Here is a 19,576-nt window from a genome sequence, read left to right as displayed (position 1 = left end):
TGTATGATCCTATAACGGAAAACACCATTTAGTTAGTTTTTATTAGTAGAATTAATCTTGGGCATAATGTATTGATTAGAAATAGTCCCGGATTTAATCCGGTGTTGAAGTGACTAAAAATCATTTTCAGAACGCACCTCAAATTGAAATCATTTTATAATCCTAAAATATAATTAAAATAAAACGCATACACCGGAATATAAAGGATACATTTTCAAAAAGACTTTGCATGATTTAAAGTTAAACAAAATTATAATATGTCAAAACGATAACAAAGAATATTTGAAGAGTTTCCCGCGTGATCTTTTAAAGCACATGCGCATAATCCTAAAATCACCGGGTAAACTTGATACAAATTATTTTGTGCATAGAATTGCAGGTAAAAACAGATGCATGCACTTACGAGAACTTTATTTATGATGAAAAACTAAACTAATACATGGAATAAGTTTGCATGTCAGCTGGTATGAGATGATAAATACAAACAATAAGAAAAGAACGTGTACATAATGAAGTGAAAAACACAAAATGGCGCCCAAACATGATGTTGGAGTAAAACACATTTGCAAAACGCAATTCTTGTCCAATACCTAAGGCTGTAATTGATATTTTTCGCAATAGTTTTGGAATTTAAATGTTTTAATTTACGAAAAACTTAGTTACTCTTAAAATATGGTCCTCATACCTTGTTCTTTTTGAACAGTTGAATGGAGGAAAGCTATCTTTATTGTGTACCCTAAATATTGTAAAGTATTCATGCATCACGTGTGCCATTCTTTTTTGCATTGGCCTTGCTGAAGGCTGTTATTCAATATGTTTTGTCTTCATAGAAAGAAAAAGTAATGGAACATGACCCTATATCCCCTCTTGCAGGATCGAATCGCTTCACCACGCTAACCAGTGACACTACTACAAACCCAAAAATACAGACAGAAAGGATGATGACTGATGGTGTAATGAATAGGTAAACAGCTCTGAAATTGACCTTTACCGTGTTTGCTTCAGGAACATATGATTTAGTCATGATAGTGATGAATCTAAAGTCTTTGGGTGGCTTGATGAATCATTGCAGTTTATCTGACCAAACAGTTCTTTGAAAAACTTCTGGAATGCATCATTGCTACATGTACCTAACAACGAAAGGAATGAAGTAAAGCTTTCAAATAATGCATGAAAAGGTGTTTTGATGAAAGACCTTCAGCAAAGAGAGTTTTGAATACTGGAAGTTAACAAAACTTCTGTACTTCTATGTTTTTATTCAAATTGGCGCATTCAAAATAGATTTTTCACAATATGGTCATGTTACAATGTACTAATGTTAAATGTCGTTTGAAAGGTTATCACCTGTACTGAAATGAACTTGTAACTGATTTGCAAATCCTTATTTTTGTCTTCTCTCAGTATGCAGACCAGGGGGGCATGAAGATCTGGTCATCTGTTCATGTTAGCGCTCTCAAATCTACATTTCTGTAAGGATTTTTATCAAATTCATATCAAAGGTCCGATTATATGAGCAACATCTTGGACAAGTTCTTAATCAGTGCCTATCAACTGTTTTTCAGAAATAACATGAATAAGGCCCCTTAGTTTTTTGTTGATATATCAGAGGCTTCCTGTTCTGAAACATTTTCATCAAAGCAAAACTTTACAAATATGAAATAAAAACCTAGCAACTTGAACAAGAGTTTCTTGCATAATATGGCACATATTGAACAATGAAGAATATTATGAATCTGATGTGATTTTGTGTTTTGTGGTAGGCTAGCCAGTTTAAGGTCGTGGTACATGTTATAAAATAAATATGATATTGTAACTTCAAACATGAAATAACTAGTCTGAGAAGAGTGAATCCTCAATTAGTGTTCTCCGCAGGTAGTGATTTTCTTGCCTTTATTTTGGGTCCGAATATCAATCAAGTTGTATTGGAAAGGTAATTGATTATTTTATCGTCCGTATGATTTGGTTCTAAAATATAGGTTGTTGTACTGTTCCCGAAGAAAAACAAGTCGATAGACAGATGATAATATTTTGGGAACCAGTTTATCTTAGTTCTAGATGGTTTATCTGAAAACCTGAAAAACGTGAATAACCATGATCTAAATTTTCAATAGAACCAACTTTTTTTTAATTCTATGAAAGTTTGCTAATTTGGTTGATTTTTTTCCTTTAAATGATATAATTGAAAGTATGATTACTATTGATTTCGATTAAAAGAAACAGAACATTTTTCTAAATTTCGTATTCGTCTCCGTAAATGTGCTTAACTGTCTATGTTAACTTTTTGGTCTTAGGTTTATTTATAAATTTTGTAAACATGCCAAAATAAGTTATTTTCTTCTGTTAGTTGTGATGATAATATTAATAAAACAGGCAATCAAGCCAAAGAAATGCATGAAATGGCGTTAATTAAATACCATGGAAAGTATGGCAGTCCACTTAGACTCGGGAATTTCAGGGAAATGGAAACAAATCTTTAATTATCTCCTACTATTAAAAGTGGTTAAATCGGTTGTAATAATTTGAATGTGAATTGTTCTACTAGTCTGCATATCAAGATTTGATTCTTCTTTTTGTTGTCATCATTAACAGTATTGGATAGTACTTTCCTATTTTAGTATATACTTTTTATACGCCTGTTTACAGGACGTATTATGGTATACTGTTGTCTGTCCGTCGTCAACATGTCGGACATTAACTCAAAAACACTTTAACCAATTTGCATAAAACTTTGGTGAATTGTTTATATCTATTGACGTGAGCTCCCTTTCGTTTTTTATAAATTTTAGATTTTACTTTTCCGAGTTATGTTTTTTTTTTTTTAAATTCGTAAGGGTTCCGCGGAACCCAGGTCTCGCCTAATTTTGCTGTTAATCGCAGGCTCAACAAAAATGAGGAAAAAAATCAATAAAAATATTCCTTTAGATACTATCTTTTGATTGTAAGAAGCTTCTGTCAAAGTTTGGTATAAATCCAGGATAGTTTATGAATCTAATAAATGTTTTAAAAACTTTAACTGCAGAATGTTAACTGGAAGAAAAACTAAGTCCATTTATAAGTAATATACGGATAAACAGGTACAAATGTTATCAAAATTTACTTCTAGATACTAGCTTTTGATCATAAACAAGCTTCTGTCCAAATTTGGTACAAATCCAGGATAGTTTAAGAAAGTTATTAAAATTTTAAAAACTTTAACCACAGAGTGAATGTATTGTTTCCTGGCAGAAAAACTAAGTCCATTTATAAGTAAAATACGGAAAAAATAAAATTTTGTTTTTAACAAATTTACTTCTGGATACTATCTTATGATCATAAACAAGCTTCTGTCCAAGTTTAGTACAAATCCAGGATAGTTTAAGAAAGTTATTAAAATTTTAAAAACTTTAACCACAGAGTGAATGTATTGTTTCCTGGCAGAAAAACTAAGTCCATTTATAAGTAAAATACGGAAAAAATGAAATTTTGTTTTTAACAAATTTACTTCTGGATACTATCTTATGATCATAAACAAGCTTCTGTCCAAGTTTGGTACAAATCCAGGATAGTTTAAGAAAGTTATTAAAATTTTAAAAACTTTAACCACAGAGTGAATGTATTGTTTCCTGGCAGAAAAACTAAGTCCATTTATAAGTAAAATACGGAAAAAATGAATTTTTTTTTTTTACAAAATTTACTTCTGGATACTATCTAATGATCATAAACAAGCTTCTGTCCAAGTTTGGTAGAAATCCAGGATAGTTTAAGAAAGTTATTAAAATTTCAAAAACTTTAACCACAGAGTGAATATTTGTGGACGCCGCCGACGGAATGTAGGATCGCTATGTCTCGCTTTTTCGACTAAAGTCGAAGGCTCGACAAAAATCATTAAAAAAGGGGGAATTTTCCAGTTTTCGGACAATAACTCAAGAATGCTTTCAGCAGTTTTTATGAAACTTTGGTGAATTGTAAATATCTATTGATGTAACCTCCCTTTAGAATTTTATAAATTTTACATTTTGAATTTCTGAGCTATTGGGTTTTATTTATTAAAAAAAGGAGGGAATTTTCCAGTTTTCGGACAATAACTCAAAAATGCTGTCAGCAATTCTCATGAAACTTTTTTCCCAACTCACATGTTTTAAGACACATTTTTCCCAATTGCCTAGGGCCCAGGCCCCATTTGAAAAAAGTTAGGAAAATCACTGACAGACTGTTTAAGCTCTGTGGTATTCAGTGCTATCACAATTTTCCACTGTTCTATTGAACTGAGTGCAGTGCTATCCAAATCAATCACCTCGCTTTAGTTTTTTTTAGTCCCCTACCGACGAAGTTGAAGGGGACTTTAGGTTTGCACTCCGTCCGTCTGTTTGTCCATCCGTCAGTCCGGTAAATCAGTTTTCCACACAATTTTTCTTCAGGCTTGAAGATATTGATTTGATATTTGGTGTATTGTTTTATCATGACAAGTTACATATCAAGTTCAAATTTTGTTCCGGTCTGATGATTTTGTGCAGTTATGGTCCTTTGACTTAGAAAATTCACTAAAATAATCAGTTTTCACACTTTCTTTTGTTATTCTTGAAGATATTGATTTGATAATTGGTATATAGTTTTATCATGACAAGTTACAGTTCAAGTTTGAATTTTGTTCCGGTCAGATGATTTTGTGCAGAGTTATGGTCCTTGGACTTAGAAAATTCACTTAATCAGTTTTCCACATTTTTTTCATTCATGATGCTTGAAGATATTGATTTGAAAATTGGTATGTAGTTTTATAATGACAAGTTACAGATCAAGTTCTTATTTTGTTCCAGTCTGATGATTTTGTGCATAGTTATGGTCCTCAGACTTAGAAAATTCACTTAAATAATCAGTTTTCAACTCTATTTTTCGTCATGCTTGAAGATTTTGACTTGATATTGTTATATAGTTTACACCATGACAAGTTATAAATCAAGTTAGAATTTTGTTCCAATACAATGAATTGTTAACCAGTAGGGGATAATGTATTGCCATGCAATACTCACTAAATGCTTGTTTTTTTTAATTTCCCGCTTATCTTTTAAGTCGATCACTCCTGAATGTGTTATTTGCGCGGTACATGTATAAAGTAACATAGCGGGACCAGTTTAATAAATTTTTCAAAATGGCGTCTTTGAAAGAAAATAAAGAAATCAACATTATCATCCATTTTTTTGAATTAAAAAGAATATAAAGAAGCAAATATGAATGGAATAAGATGAAATTGACCACATTTACCAACAGTACTCACAAACTTGTCTTACGAATTTTGATTAAACAATTAATTTAGACAACGATCAAATTGGCTTCAATGTGCAAGTCTTTGAAGTATTAATTATCACCTAATTGAACTAATAATTGTTTAATCAATAATACTACAGTAATGAATTTTACCATTTGAAAACAATTGGAATGATATATGATTAGAAAAACAAACCCCAAGCTGATACTAGTCTGGAGAAATGCACTTTCTCGATGTCCAGCTCAGGCTAGGATCCAGCCATTTTTAAAAAGGATACGGGGTTAAACCATATGTCCCCATTCAAAAAGCATTGATCGTAAAAAAAAAAATGGGGGGTGTTCCAACCCCTGGGACCTACCAACCCCACCCTTGGATCTGCCACTGCTGCTTGGGTGAAGCCATAGGAATGTAATAAAATTGTGATCAGAAAAATGAGAAATCATAATGTTACAAAATGTCAAATGTCGTGATTGTGGGTCCTACATGTTCTTCATCACCTGTTAAGAAATCTCCACATCGCCAGTCTGGTGTTGACCCTTTATTGAATTTATTTCTGTACTTATTTTTGCTTGATTATCTGAATTTACAATGGAGACAAAAAAATGTTTCTTCATCTATTTTCAAACAATAACATTTACAAACAAATGGGTAACTTCCATCAGGACAACATTACAAGAGCAAACATCAGCAGCATATTGTATAAAAACATCATAACAAACCCATTACAAACGAACCGTGCACCACGACAAAGTTACTGAGAATAGTTGAAAGTCACACGCTTACCACAGCACTTTCAAAAAATTCTGGGGAGAACACTGTCTTAAGAAGTGGTTTATGAAACTGATAGCAAATCAAAAAATCCTGGGGAGAACACTGTCTTAAGAAGTGGTTTATGAAACTGATAGCAAAAAAAACTTTCTTACATTCAGGTATCTTAGTTTTATTAGAATGACTAATAACAGTATTAGCTTTGAATAGAAATGTTAATGTATTATGCATGTATCTGTTGCTGTGTTTTAGACCAAAGATGGCAACAAAAGAAAAAGATCCTGTTGAAGAAATGGAAGATGGTGAAGAAGAGGAGGAAGAATATACAGTGGAAAAAGTTCAAGATTCAAGGATGAAAAATGGAAAAAAAGAATATTTACTCAAATGGAAAGGATATCCAGAGTAAATTTTTTTAACATTAAATAACAAGGCTTTTTCTTCCCTAGATATACAGACCAATTACAGTCCAAAACTTCTGTTTTAAAAGATTTTTTAAATCCAGTTTCAATCATAAATTCTTTAAAGCAGACCACATTCCAACAATAAGAAATAAAATAGATATAAGATGTGGTATGAGTGCTAATGAGACAACACTCCAAGTCACAATTTGTAAAAGTAAACCATTATAGATCAAAGTTCAGCCTTCAACACAGAGCCTTGGTTCACACCGAACAGCAAGCTATAAAGGGCCCCAAAAATGACTAGTGTAAAACAATTCAAACAAGAAAACCATCGGTCTAATCTATTTAAAAAACAAGAGAAACTTGAAAACCACATCAACAAACAACAACCATAGGTGGAAGGCACTTTAATTCTTTTTGGATTGGTGGGGGCAAGTCACAAAGTTCAAATTGTGTGGTTATGTATGGTCGATGGTACTAAAAAAAAGGATTTTGTCAAAATCTGGAAAAAATTGTGTGTTCACCAGTCAGGGCTCGACATTTCTGATTGTCTGGGACAAGTGGACATAGGCGTCTGACAAGTAGAATCACCATACTAGTTGTGAAGACTTACAAATGCCTAGAAAATGAACTATTTTTATACGACCGCAAAAATTAAAAAATTTTTGGTCGTATATTGGTATGACGTTGGCGTCATCGTCGTCGTCCGAAGACACATTGATTTTCGCACTCTAACTTTAGTTTAAGTGAATGGATCACTATGAAATTTTACCATAAGGTTCAATACCACAAAAGGAAGGTTGGGATTGATTTTGGGGGTTATGGTACCAACAGTTAAGGAATTAGGGGCCAAAAATAAGCATTTTTGTAACTTCCAGACAATAACTTGTAAGTGTATGGATCTCTCTGACATTGTACCACAACTTTCCATATCACAAAGGGAAGGCTGTAATTGATTTTGGGGGTAATTGCCTCAAAATTTTAGGAATTAGGGGCCAAAAAAGGGGCAAAAAACAAGCATTTTTCTAGTTTCATGACAATAACTTGTGTGTAAGTGTTTGGATATTTCTGAAATTGTACTACAAGGTTCCATATCACAAAGGGAAAGCTGGAATTGAGTTTGGGGGTTATTGCCTGAAACGTTTAGGAATTGGGGGGCCAAAAATAAGCATTTTTCTAGTTTCCAGACAATAACTTGTGTTCAAGTGTATGGATCTTTCTGAAATTGTACTGCAAGGTACCATACCACAAAGGGAAGGCTGGGATTGAGTTTGGGGGTGATGAATCATAAGGGGTTCAAAAAATTTGGGGGGGGGGATTTTTTTTTTTCTCTTTTTCCTTTTTTTTTCTTTTTAAATTTTCCATTTTAAGTTGGTTATTTCTGATTTATATTTAAAAGCAAATAATAATGATATGGTAGGAGATACACACCAAACAGGATGTGTAAATTATTAAATAATAAGTATTGTGCAATAGCAAGAAATTTTCAATTGCACAGTATTGCGCAATAGCAAGAAATCTTCAATTGCACAGTATTGCGCAATAGCAAGAAATATTCAATTGCAAAATATTGCGCAATAGCAAGAAATTGTCAATTGTACAGTATTGCGCAATAGCAAGAAATATTCAATTGCACAGTATTGTGCAAAAGAAGATACTTCGTATAAATTGCTTATTTCTTGATCAATTTCAATGGGGTTTTATTCTTGAATTCTTGGGGTTCTTTAATATGCTGAATCTAACCGTGTATTAAGTTTTTGGATTTTGGGCCCTGTTTTTAAATTGGTCCACATTGAGGTCCAAAGGGTCCAAAATTTAACTTTGTTTGATTTCATCAAAAATTTAATTATTGGGGTTCTTTGATATGCCGAATCTAAATGTGTATTTAGATTCTTAATTTTTGGTTCCGTTTTCAAATTGGTCTACATTAAGGTCCAAAGGGTTCAACATTAAACTTAGTTTGATTTTAACAAAAATTGAATTTTTAGGGTTCTTTGATATGCTGAATCTAACATGTACATGTATTTAGATTTTTGATTATGGGCCCAGTTTTCAAGTTGGTCCAAAATTAAACTTTGTTTGATTTCAAGAAAAATTGAATATATGGGGTTCTTTGATATGCTGAATCTAACCATGTATTTAGATTTTTGATTTTTGGGCCCCGTTATCAACTTTGTCCACATTGAGGTCAAAAGGGTCCAAAATTAAACTTTGTTTGATTTCATCAAAAATTGAATTCTTGGGGTTCTTTGATATGCTGAATCTAACCATGTATTTAGATTTTGGATATTGGACCATAATAGGTGAATGTCCAATTTAAAATTTTTAAGTTCTTAGACCACATTCATTCTGTGTCAGAAACCTATGCTGTGTCAAATATTTAATCAAAATCCAAATTCAGAGCTGTATCAAGCTTGAATGTTGTGTCCATACTTGCCCCAACTGTTCAGAGTTCGACCTCTGCGGTCGTATCAAGCTGCGCCCTGCAGAGCATTTTATTTTATTTATCGTTCGAAATCTAAATTCATTGATTGAACCATGGGAGGGAAATCAATAATAAAACATGCTGCCTGACCGTGATAAATCCAGAGAGATCCAGGTCCTTGAAATTGCGATCTTCAATATGTTTTAATCAGATGGGATTCGCTAGGTGTTTTTCAAATGTATTTTGATTGTTTACCTGCGAGACAGAATCAAAATAAAAAATTATTTAAGAAAATACTTATTTACTATTGCAGCAGCACCCATATGACTATAGAATGGATATGTTCTTTCATCCTCATCCCCACCACCCCAGGAAATTTGATATAACCAGGTTATTAACGGTGAAAAAAGGACAGATTTCAGTCATTTTCATAATTTTGAAGGACAATGTTTTATAGTTTTGGGGGAAGTTAGAGAATCAGTTTATATGAGACACTATTTAAAAGATTTTGGGGAAATTTGTAGATCAGTAAATATAAAACAGTATCTCATAGTCGTGATAGTTTTGGGGGAAATTTAATAAGTATTTATAAGTCAATAGTGGAAAAAAAACATTATTAAAAAATAATAATTTCTTGAATATTATATTTATTGAAAACAAACAATAGTACAAATAACAGGTTCAGAAAATGAAATTTCCCACAAATTTGAAATCTGGTAGGGGGAAATTGAAGATATAGCCAAAAACTCACATGATAGTGATATTTAGTCAAAGAACTTACTTTGGAATGGAAAATAACCTTTAATAATAGTAATAATAAAAAAACACTTTTTGATGTGATATTCTTTATTTAGTTACAGACAAATCTATACAACACAACAAGTTACTGCCTTCATCAGGTTCTCTAAAAGCCCAATGTGTGACTCTGCATATTATCAATGTTTAAGATTTTTAACCTTGGATTCGGACAAGTGAGTTAAGAAGTCAAGCAAATTGATTTTCTTGATACATGTCTAAATGGACAAGTTAGAAAAAATGATAATGAAGAGGCCTGCTAGCCTTAATCCATTATTATACACGCCACTACCAGAAGTATAACATTTTCTTTATGTTTAGTTGTATAATAAACAGACATGTTGTGATTTTATGCCCCTGCCGTAGCGGAGGGGGCATTAAGTTTTACCCTTGACCATACGTACGTCCCAAAGTTGGTTTCCGTTCTCTAACTTTAGTTTGCCTCAACCAAATGATATGAAACTTATACACAATGCTTATTACCACAAAACACAGATCAAGTTTGAATTTTGGTGGCATCACTTTAACCGTTCTAGAGTTATGCCCCTTTACAAATGGAAAAATTGCTAAATTTTTTGTTTCCATTCTCTAACTTCAGTTTGCCTCAACCAAATGTTATGAAACTTATACAAAATGCTTATTAACACAAACTCAGATCAAGTTTGAATTTTGGTGGCGATACTTTTGCCGTTCTAGAGTTGTGCCCTCTACAAATGGAAAAATTGCTGAATATTTCGTTTCTGTTCTCTTACTGTAGTTTGCCTCAACCAAATGTTATGAAACGTATACACAATGATTATTACCACAAAACTCAGATCAAGTACAAATTTGGGTAGCGTCACTTTTACAGTTCTTGAGTTATATCCCTTTATAAGATTATATGCAAGCGGGGGCATCATCTGTGTCCCATGGACACATTCCCCATTTATTTTTTGTTGATTTTTTTTGCATTTTTTAGCCCTAGTGGATATTTCTATTGAAAATTCAGATGACAGAAGTCTGTGAATTTAATTATTGAAATTCACATTCCACAAAATGGGATTGTTCAAAATTTATTTTTCCAAAATGGAAAAAAAAGTTCTAGGGTCGGGGGGGGGGGGGGGGGGGGGGGGGGGGGGTGGGGACATAGAATTTTCTGGAACAGCCCTTACTAGAACCACACATATGTTTATTTGGCCTGAGCAAAACCCAAACCTATAATAAGCTATGAAAGATTGTTTCTTGATTTTTTTTTTGCATGGCATGTCTGCTTTAATATTACAGTTCAGAAAATACATGGGAACCTATGGAAAACCTAGACTGTCCTGATCTCATAGAGGAGTTTGAAGAAAAGAAAAAGAAGAAAGATTTGGAAAAGAAAAGAAAATCAACCAATGGACCAGATGAGGGAGCAGCAAAAAAGAAAAAAAAAGTGGCAGACGCTAAATCCACCGTAAGGAAGGTTGGGAGGTGTTAATACATTCATTGACATCATTCTCATTTTATCCATTTTAGTTTCGCTTCAGGGCTATTCTAGAAAAAAAATATGGGGGAGGGAGTTGGAAGGCATTTTATATTATAATATATGGGTAATGGGTTTTAGAACAGTTTTTACAATGGTTAACACCTCTTTTATATAAAATTGTATGGGTGGTCAGATTTTCTGGGTATTTTGGGGAAAAGGACCCTGGATAGTTTGGGAATTTTTTACACGATTTTCAATGAAATTGGGGAAAAACAACAAATATACCGGATGTGAGTTTTAATGTGTCTAGTTCATTTGAAATGATCTTTTTTGGTGAAAATAAAGTAAGAAATTACATGATTGCCATTTATAATTTTATTTTTCTGTCCATTTTATTGTTTTTATACGACCGCAAAAAAATTTTGTGGTCGTATATTGGTATGACGTTGTCGTCGTCGTCCGAAGACACATTGGTTTTCGCACTCTAACTTTAGTTAAAGTGAATGGATCTCTATGAAATTTTACCATAAGGTTCAATACCACTAAAGGAAGGTTGGGATTGATTTTGGGGGTTATGGTACCAACAGTTAAGGGATTAGGGGCCCAAAAGGGGCCAAAAATAAGCATTTTTGTAACTTCCAGACGTAACTTGTGTGTTAGTGTATGGATCTCTCTGACATTGTACCACAAGGTTCCATATCACAAAGGGAATGCTGGGATTGATAATGGGGGGTAATTGCCTCCAAATTTTAGGAATTAGGGGCCACAAAAGGGGCAAAAAACAAGCATTTTTCTAGTTTCATGACATTAACATGTGTGTAAGTGCATGGATCTTTATGAAATTGTACTACAAGGTTCCATATCACAAAGGGAAAGCTGGAATTGAGTTTGGGGGTAATTGCCCAAAACGTTTAGGAATAAGGGGCCAAAAATAAGCATTTTTCTCTTAGTTTCCAGACAATAACTTGTGTTCAAGTGTATGGATCTCTCTGAAATTGTACTGCAAGGTACCATACCACAAAGGGAAGGCTGGGATTGATTTTGGGGGTAATTGCCTCAAAATTTTAGGAATTTGGAGCAAAAAACAAGCATTTTTCTAGTTTCAGGACAATAACTTGTGTGTAAGTGTATGGCTCTTTATGAAATTGTACTACAAGGTTCCATATCACAAAGGGAAAGCTGGGTTTGAGTTTGGGGGTAATTGCCCTAAACGTTTAGGAATTTGGGGCAAAAAAACAAGCATTTTTCTTGTTTCCGGACAATAACTTGTGTTCAAGTGTATGGATCTCTCTGAAATTGTACTGCAAGGTACCATACCACAAAGGGAAGGCTGGGATTGTGTTTGGGGGTGATGAATCATAAGGGGGGTTCAAAAAATTTGGAGGGGGGGGGGGGTTTCTTTAAAATTTTCCATTTTAAATTGGTTATTTCTGATTTATATATCAAAGCAAATAATAATGATATGGTTTGAATAGGTAAATTAAAATTTTTTAAGTTCTTAGACCACATTCATTCTGTGTCAGAAACCTATGCTGTGTCAAATATTTAATTACAATCCAAATTCAGAGCTGTATCAAGCTTGAATGTTGTGTCCATACTTGCCCCAACTGTTCAGGGTTCGACCTCTGCGGTCGTATAAAGCTGTGCCCAACGGAGCATTTTATTAATCTTTACAACAAGGCATTGAAGTTTATTTTAGTGTCAGAATAATGTACTTCTTAAAGCACACTTGTGAAAAGATTTTACAGCCTTTTTCACCTTCAAAGACAGTTACAGATAAAAATAAGTTATGGGGTAGAAATAAGATTTTTTTTTTAACTGGCAAAGCAGGCTAACACTTTTCTAAATTCACTTGCCCTTCAAAATTGAGAAAAATTACCTCCTAGATTTGTAGTAATGTGTTCACATTATAAAAACATCCAATATCAAAATTTTTTAGTGATAAAGAAAAGTAATGAAACATTTTATTGAATTTTGAAATGAAAATTTGTGGACTAAAAATATCTTTAGAGTTTCTGTATAAAATATTTCCTGTTTATTCTTCATATATCTTTTGGTTTTCATTTCCAAAGTTTATATTGAAGCTGTATTTTGTCTCCTGCAGCAATTTTTTTGTTTTTTTGTATTTGATTGACAAACTTGGAATTAATTATATATCCTCTTCAGGAATCTGATCTGGTATTGCATTTGTCTACATTTCTGGTCTAAAGCCGCCATTTGTCAAAGTTGTTTTTGTAAGTCAGAAATGTTTTTTTACATTACTTGTTGGCGATTTTTGGCATAAAGCTAGCAGTTGAACGAAAAGAACATTACTGTCATAATGAAATAGGTGTAAATGTAATTTCAACAATTTTCTTTGAAACTTCTTCTGAAAATGAGATCATTTGGGAAATTTTCCTCCCTAAATTTGGAAAAATGTTGGGGTTTTGCCATTGGGAATGGCTCTGAAGATCGAACCCCGTGGAATGCTAGAAAAATCCATGTGTGGTAGGTCTTAACAAAACATGCCTTCTGATACCCCCGTGCATTTTTTCTTGTAATAGCACTCAATAGTTTATAGTCTGTATGCATTTTTGTTCATTTCTCCATTTACATGTGCATGTATAGAATGTCTATGAACCTTCATGAATATCAACGGTTGATGCGCAACATTTATCTAAATCCCTAAAAACATGTATTAATCATGGTTAAAAACATAATTTACTGACGCAGCCTTTTGAAAACGTCACTTCCTTTGAATAGTTATGCACATTTATCTGAGATCAGAGCAAATTTGACACCCACCAAAAATCTGGAGTGTTTTATAATATAAATAACTACAGAAAATAATACATAAGACACAAGGACTGACAAACTCTTAAATATATTTCTTAAACTCTGATAAATAGACATGTATATGCCATATTAAATCTTTTATTTGAACATAAGCATATGATATATCAAAACTTTGATTGATACCTTGTAGAAATTGAATATTTTCATTTTTTAGATAATTTTGCATAATGGTAATAGACGCATACTGAAAAAAGACCCATGACCCACATTCAGTAATTAAACTTCCCTTCCTAGCCTCTAGTTATATTTTGACAGAAATAATTAGGTGAGAAATACAGGCTTCTGGAGGTTTTTCTTTTTGGGAAAAATACATCAAACTGATAGATTTGGGCTCCTAGGAGCCTCTAGTATTCAAATCTAAAAGTTGTAGACACTAACATTGTCATTCTAACTTAAATACGACATAATGTATTGATGCTGACCATCAAAGTATTGTAGAAAGCCCTTAAATTAGACAAAATAGGTAGCAATGTGTTGGCATTTCAACAAGAAAGAGGTGTGTCAAAATTAGGGAGAAGTGATGCAATAAAAGACATATCAAATTTAAATTAAAAACATTGAAAACAGAACAGAACAGAAAAGTTCTTGGGGTGCATCAGTCATTCCTTGCACATGCATGTGACAGCCAAAAAGTGCAGTTTTTCTAAAGCACAACTATAAAAACTTCTTACATTCTGATGTCTCTATATTGCAAATAGTTCACTACACAACTCCTACAAAACAAATTCACCAATGGGTTATTTAATATTAAACTATTGTTTATTTTTTGATAGGAAGAGGATAACAAACCACGAGGATTTGACAGAGGGCTACAGCCAGAAAGAATTATAGGTGCAACAGACAGTTCTGGGGAACTAATGTTCTTAATGAAATGGTATGGTGTCATTTAACTCATTCGACCCCAAGAGATTTCTGGAAAATCAGGCATTTTCCAAAATTTGCAAACTTATGCAATGTATATGAAAATTAGTAGACTCTTGATGCTGTAACTGATGCTAATCTATTAAACTATGTATTGAGATTTGGGGGCAGATGGCATGGGTGGGGATGGGGTGGGAGGTGGTATATTTTCTGGTGGGTTTGAACCCATCCCTACTGAAAAATGGTCATTTGAGGGGTGAACATTGACTAAACTGTGTTTCTTTGTCATTCATGTAGTACCTTACAGTTACAGCAGTCTATCCATACTGACTGGAAGTAAATGTGACTTGAGAATCTTGCTGAGGAATTATTGGCTAGCCAAGTATGCCTAAATGTCCGTTTTTACCGATTTCTGACAAAACGGTGACCTAGATTTTACAGACCACATTTTTTTTTGGCCATATTATACCTCCTTGTGTTCCTGTACCATCTATGCATGTATTTATGATAATATTTGATACCTACAGCCCATACCAGTAACGTAGTGGCCATAAAAAGACGCCCATCCCCACCTGATTTTGGCTACTTTACACGTTTTTCCGATTTTGAACTCTAAAAAGGCCATTAGAGTTGCCATATTTTCATAATCACACAACTGAGAAGAGTTTATGGACCATGAATTGCATGGTTGAAGTCTCTGCTGTAAAGCCAGTTGAGCTGGGGCAGTTCTGAAAAAATATGGAGGGTCATACAGGCCATCAAAGAATGGTCGCCATCACGACTTCAGGCGGGATTGGGGGCGAAGGGGTTAAAAAGATATTGATGCAACATTTTTGAAATAAAACATATATTTTCCAGATTTTAATATGTATACCTATATATAAATGTATACCTCCTTGGTCATGTGATAGTGTTCCTGCCTCATTGGATCAATGCCGTGCCAGGTCAAACCATAGACTTTAAAACTGGTTTTTGCACCTTCACCAACTAGCACAGGGCATTAAGGAGTAACCTGTAGTAGTCTGCTCAGAGTCAGAGTGATGTGTCTGGCGCTTACATTTGCCACTCTATGTGCCATTTCTGTTCCATATGCGCAAATTTTTTCTTCACATGCTGATTTTAGAGTTGAATAAAATGCAGATGACCAATATAAGGATAAACAAGCAGTGGTGCAAATAATTTATTTTATTTTCATAGATATATATACATCTTCAATGGCATTTAACTTGTATTAGTCATAAAAAATCTGGATTCTTTGATAAATACTTTAAATTTTGTACATGTTTTTACAGGAAAGACAGTGATGAAGCAGATTTAGTGCCAGCACGACAAGCAAATGTTAAATGTCCACAGATTGTTATAGCATTTTATGAAGAAAGACTTACGTGGCATACACACAATGATAATGAAGACGAAGATAACAAAGACGACTCTAAATCATAAGGCTGTATCTTGTTCATTAAAGTAGGGGATCAGAACATCTCTTGTCAACCAGCAGATATTTTGCACATACTTTAGTGCTGTTTTTACATTCAGGTTTTTAAATACTTGTATGTGAGCTGTGGTTGTGGTAGCAAAAAAAGTTGGAATTTTTAAATTATTGGAAAAGTTAATATTAATTAAGAACCTTTAGTTATAGTTTGAACTTCAATTTTATGGGCATGAAAAATAAAAGGTTCAAGAAATTTTGAATGAATTTGAGTAGAAAGTATTATCCGTCTATATACTCTACCACAACCAGGAACTGATTAAATCAAGATGTTTTTTTATATTGTAAATATTTAAACATTGTAATTAAGTCATTATCATCTATCGTTCATCGTCTAGTTCATAAGGATAAATCACCCTCATTGAAACAAACTCTCAAGCTCAGTGTATTTTATAACGTGTTTTAATGCACAGATTTTTGCACGATAAAGTACCATAGGTCAATTTTTCTACAGTATGCCATATTTTGAGATTTTAAGAAATAATGTCTTTAGCAAGTGTTAGGTTTAACTTAAATCTCCAGACTTGCCGCTCATTGCTACGAAAAATAAAATCATCAATCAAGTAGCATGTACTACTACTAAGAACCCTAGATAGTTGTAAAGTCTGTTAAAAATATGACTGATTTAACATGGGAATCTTTGACCCGACATTATTTTTGAGTAAGTTGCTTGATAAGAAAATACTTACAGTGATTGTGTACATGTAGTTTGACATAATTGAAAGCTTTTGTTTATCATTATTTTATCGTCTAAAATTATACATATTAAAACATAAAGGTTAGAAAATCTAGTAGGTATAAATGGAGAGATGTCCACTTTCAGGTAAGATGGGTATCATGGTCCAAGTGGCTCTGATTCTAATAAGGGGTAATAAAGATCACTAAAACAGAATCCATTGGCTGATTTGGTTTGTATTGGTACATTTGCCTATATGATAACACTCATTTTCATATCAAACTTGCAAGACATCCCCTGAATGTTTTCTCAAATAATAATTGTTTGAAATGCATGAAAGTAAGTTATTTTAAAAAATGTATATTTCATTTTTTGTTGTACACACTATTGATCGAATTTGTCTTGTATGTCCATGTACTGTGAAAAGATACACCTGCCATACAGTCATTAAAAATGGCAAGACTATCAACAGCCAAGGTCAAAGAATACCATCTGGCCGTGAAAAATTCTCTTGTAAATGGTATCAGTCTAATGGCATAGTCAAATGTGATGTCTAATAAAGTAAATATTTTGAAAGAAAAGTTAATCTTTGTCCTTTTTAGAAGTCTATAACAAAATGGCTTTTTTTTTAAATGAGTATATTTATAACACTAAAAATCAGTCTATCTGTTTTTATACTTGTTGAATGACCAGGGAAGTTGTAGACATGCATTTCTACAAGCCATTATTGTAATGATTTGTTTATTATCCTATAGAAAACTAATATTCTGGTAGAATTCTACTGCAATGGATCCATATCCAGATCTCAAAACTGCTTTTTAAAGGATGTATTTGTCAGTCAATTGTTATTAAAATATTGTATTTTTAACAAATTTTGATCAGGTGTACGTTTTTAACTATGCTTTCAGTTCCATTACCATCTTTGCTTGATTAGGCAATAGATGAGTTAGAATCAACAGTGGACTTGGAGTTAAAACAGAGAATTTTAATAAAATGTCTTTTATCTAGTATTTCTTTGTTATTTGATTTTTCTAAAGGTCCAGCAGTTGTAACATGATTTGCAATGTAAATTGTTAATTTCTGGGAGTTATAAACTACCACCTCATCAGACCTGAGAAGGAGTTCACATATTTTTGTCGAGCCTGCGACTGAAAGCGAGACATAGTGATTTAGGTTCAGTATGTGGTTAAAGTTTTTTTAGACATCAATAACATTATCAAACCTTCATGGAATTAAGGAAATTTGGACAGAAGCTTGTTCATGACCAAAATACAGTATCTATAGCAAAATTTTGAACATATTTATTTTCATTTTGCTGTATTTTACTGATAAATGGACTTAGTTTTTAGTCCGTCATGCAACATGTTGAAGGGGGACGTAGAAATACAGTCCGGTCTTGTTAGCACTCTCGCGAGTTCAATTCTTGCCAGATTTTTATAAAACTTATAACATAGGTTTATATAGGCAATGTCTCAGATCATCACTTATCTATTATTTTTAGAGAGTTGTCCCCTGTGAAAATATTAATTATATGGAAAATTGCATTGTTAGCGCTCTCATGTACAATTCTTGCCAGATTTGTCAATTTTATATCCGCAATGTCGCGGAAAATTTAAAAATTCAGTGCAAATCTAAAATTTTTAAAAGATTTATGCCCCTTGGAAACATTAATTTTATTGGAAATTGCATTGCATTTGCTCTCGAGCCTTCATTTCTCCCAAGATATTTATTAAAAAAAACCAAATTAAGTTATTGTCCTTGGACAGATAAATATGTGCAACACAGGGACATTGGAGCTCTGTTCTTTTATTTACAGTTAACATTCAAGCTCTGACATTTGAGGTTAAAGTTTTTCAGTCATCAATAACTGTGTCAAACCTTATTGAATTTTATGAAAATTTGGACAGGAGCTTTTCTAATGTCTAAAATACAATATCCAGAGCAAAATTTTTGAAAATATTTTCATTTTTTTAGCTCAACTGGCCCAAAGGGCCAATTGAGCTTTTCTCATCACTTGGCGTCCGTCGTCCATTGTCGTTAGCTTTTACAAAAATCTCCTCCTCTGAAACCACTTTGCCAAATTTAACCAAACTTGGCCACAATCATCATTAGGGTATCTAGTTTAAAATATGTGTCCGATGACCCCGCCAACTAAGATGGCCGCCATGGCTAAAAATAGAACATAGGGGTAAAATGTAGATTTTGGCTTATATCTCTGAAACCAAAGCATTTCGAGTAAATCTGACAAAGAGGTAAAACTGATTATCAGGTCATGATCTATTTGCCCTGAAATTTTCAGACAAATCTGACAACTCGTTGTTGGGTTGCTGCCCCTGAATTGGTATTTTAAGGAAATTTTGCAGTTTTTATACGACCACAAAAAAAATTTTGGTGGTCGTATATTGGTATGACGTTGGTGTCGTCGTCCGAAGACACATTACTTTTCGCACTCTAACTTTAGTTTAAGTGAATGGATCTCTTTGAAATTTTACCAGAAGGTTCAATACCACAAAAGGAAGGTGGGGATTGATTTTGGGGGTTATGGTACCAAGTTAAGGAATTAGGGACCAAAAATAAGCATTTTTGTAACTTCCAGACATAACTTGTGTGTAAGTGAATGGATCTCTCTGAAATTGTACC

At 33.2% G+C, this 19,576-nt stretch overlaps 1 protein-coding gene across 5 annotated transcripts; it reads left to right on the top strand.

Annotated features, from left to right (window-relative positions):
- Positions 1-277: 277 nt before the first annotated feature.
- Positions 278-17,946, top strand: LOC127729078 (chromobox protein homolog 1-like). 5 transcript variants are annotated; one of them, XM_052236736.1, is made up of 6 exons: positions 290-379; positions 874-964; positions 6,263-6,412; positions 10,895-11,072; positions 14,684-14,784; positions 16,064-17,946. In XM_052236736.1, exons 1-6 carry the CDS (start codon positions 316-318, stop codon positions 16,212-16,214), a joined length of 735 nt encoding a protein of 244 aa, XP_052092696.1. In that variant the 5' UTR covers positions 290-315; the 3' UTR covers positions 16,215-17,946. The 5 variants fall into 5 exon arrangements, with proteins under 5 accessions (XP_052092701.1, XP_052092696.1, XP_052092697.1 ...); XM_052236737.1 differs by having other exon boundaries at positions 291-379; positions 10,895-11,063; XM_052236739.1 differs by having other exon boundaries at positions 306-379; positions 831-964.
- The last annotated feature ends 1,630 nt before the right edge of the window (positions 17,947-19,576 follow it).

This window comes from Mytilus californianus, unplaced genomic scaffold (assembly GCF_021869535.1).
Source record: "Mytilus californianus isolate M0D057914Y unplaced genomic scaffold, xbMytCali1.0.p SCAF_2, whole genome shotgun sequence".
In the NCBI taxonomy this organism is placed as follows: domain Eukaryota; kingdom Metazoa; phylum Mollusca; class Bivalvia; order Mytilida; family Mytilidae; genus Mytilus; species Mytilus californianus.
Note: the sequence above shows the minus strand (reverse complement) of the source record. Positions and strands in the feature narration are given on the sequence as shown.

Bases quoted from the DNA above. Each gene is read 5' to 3' on its own strand.
- LOC127729078 (XM_052236736.1), top strand. From the start codon at position 316: ATGCGCATAATCCTAAAATCACCGGGTAAACTTGATACAAATTATTTT. The intron at 11,073-14,683 runs GTTGGGAGGTGT...ATTTTTTGATAG, and splicing joins CTAAATCCACCGTAAGGAAG to GAAGAGGATAACAAACCACG. The intron at 14,785-16,063 runs GTATGGTGTCAT...ATGTTTTTACAG, and splicing joins CTAATGTTCTTAATGAAATG to GAAAGACAGTGATGAAGCAG.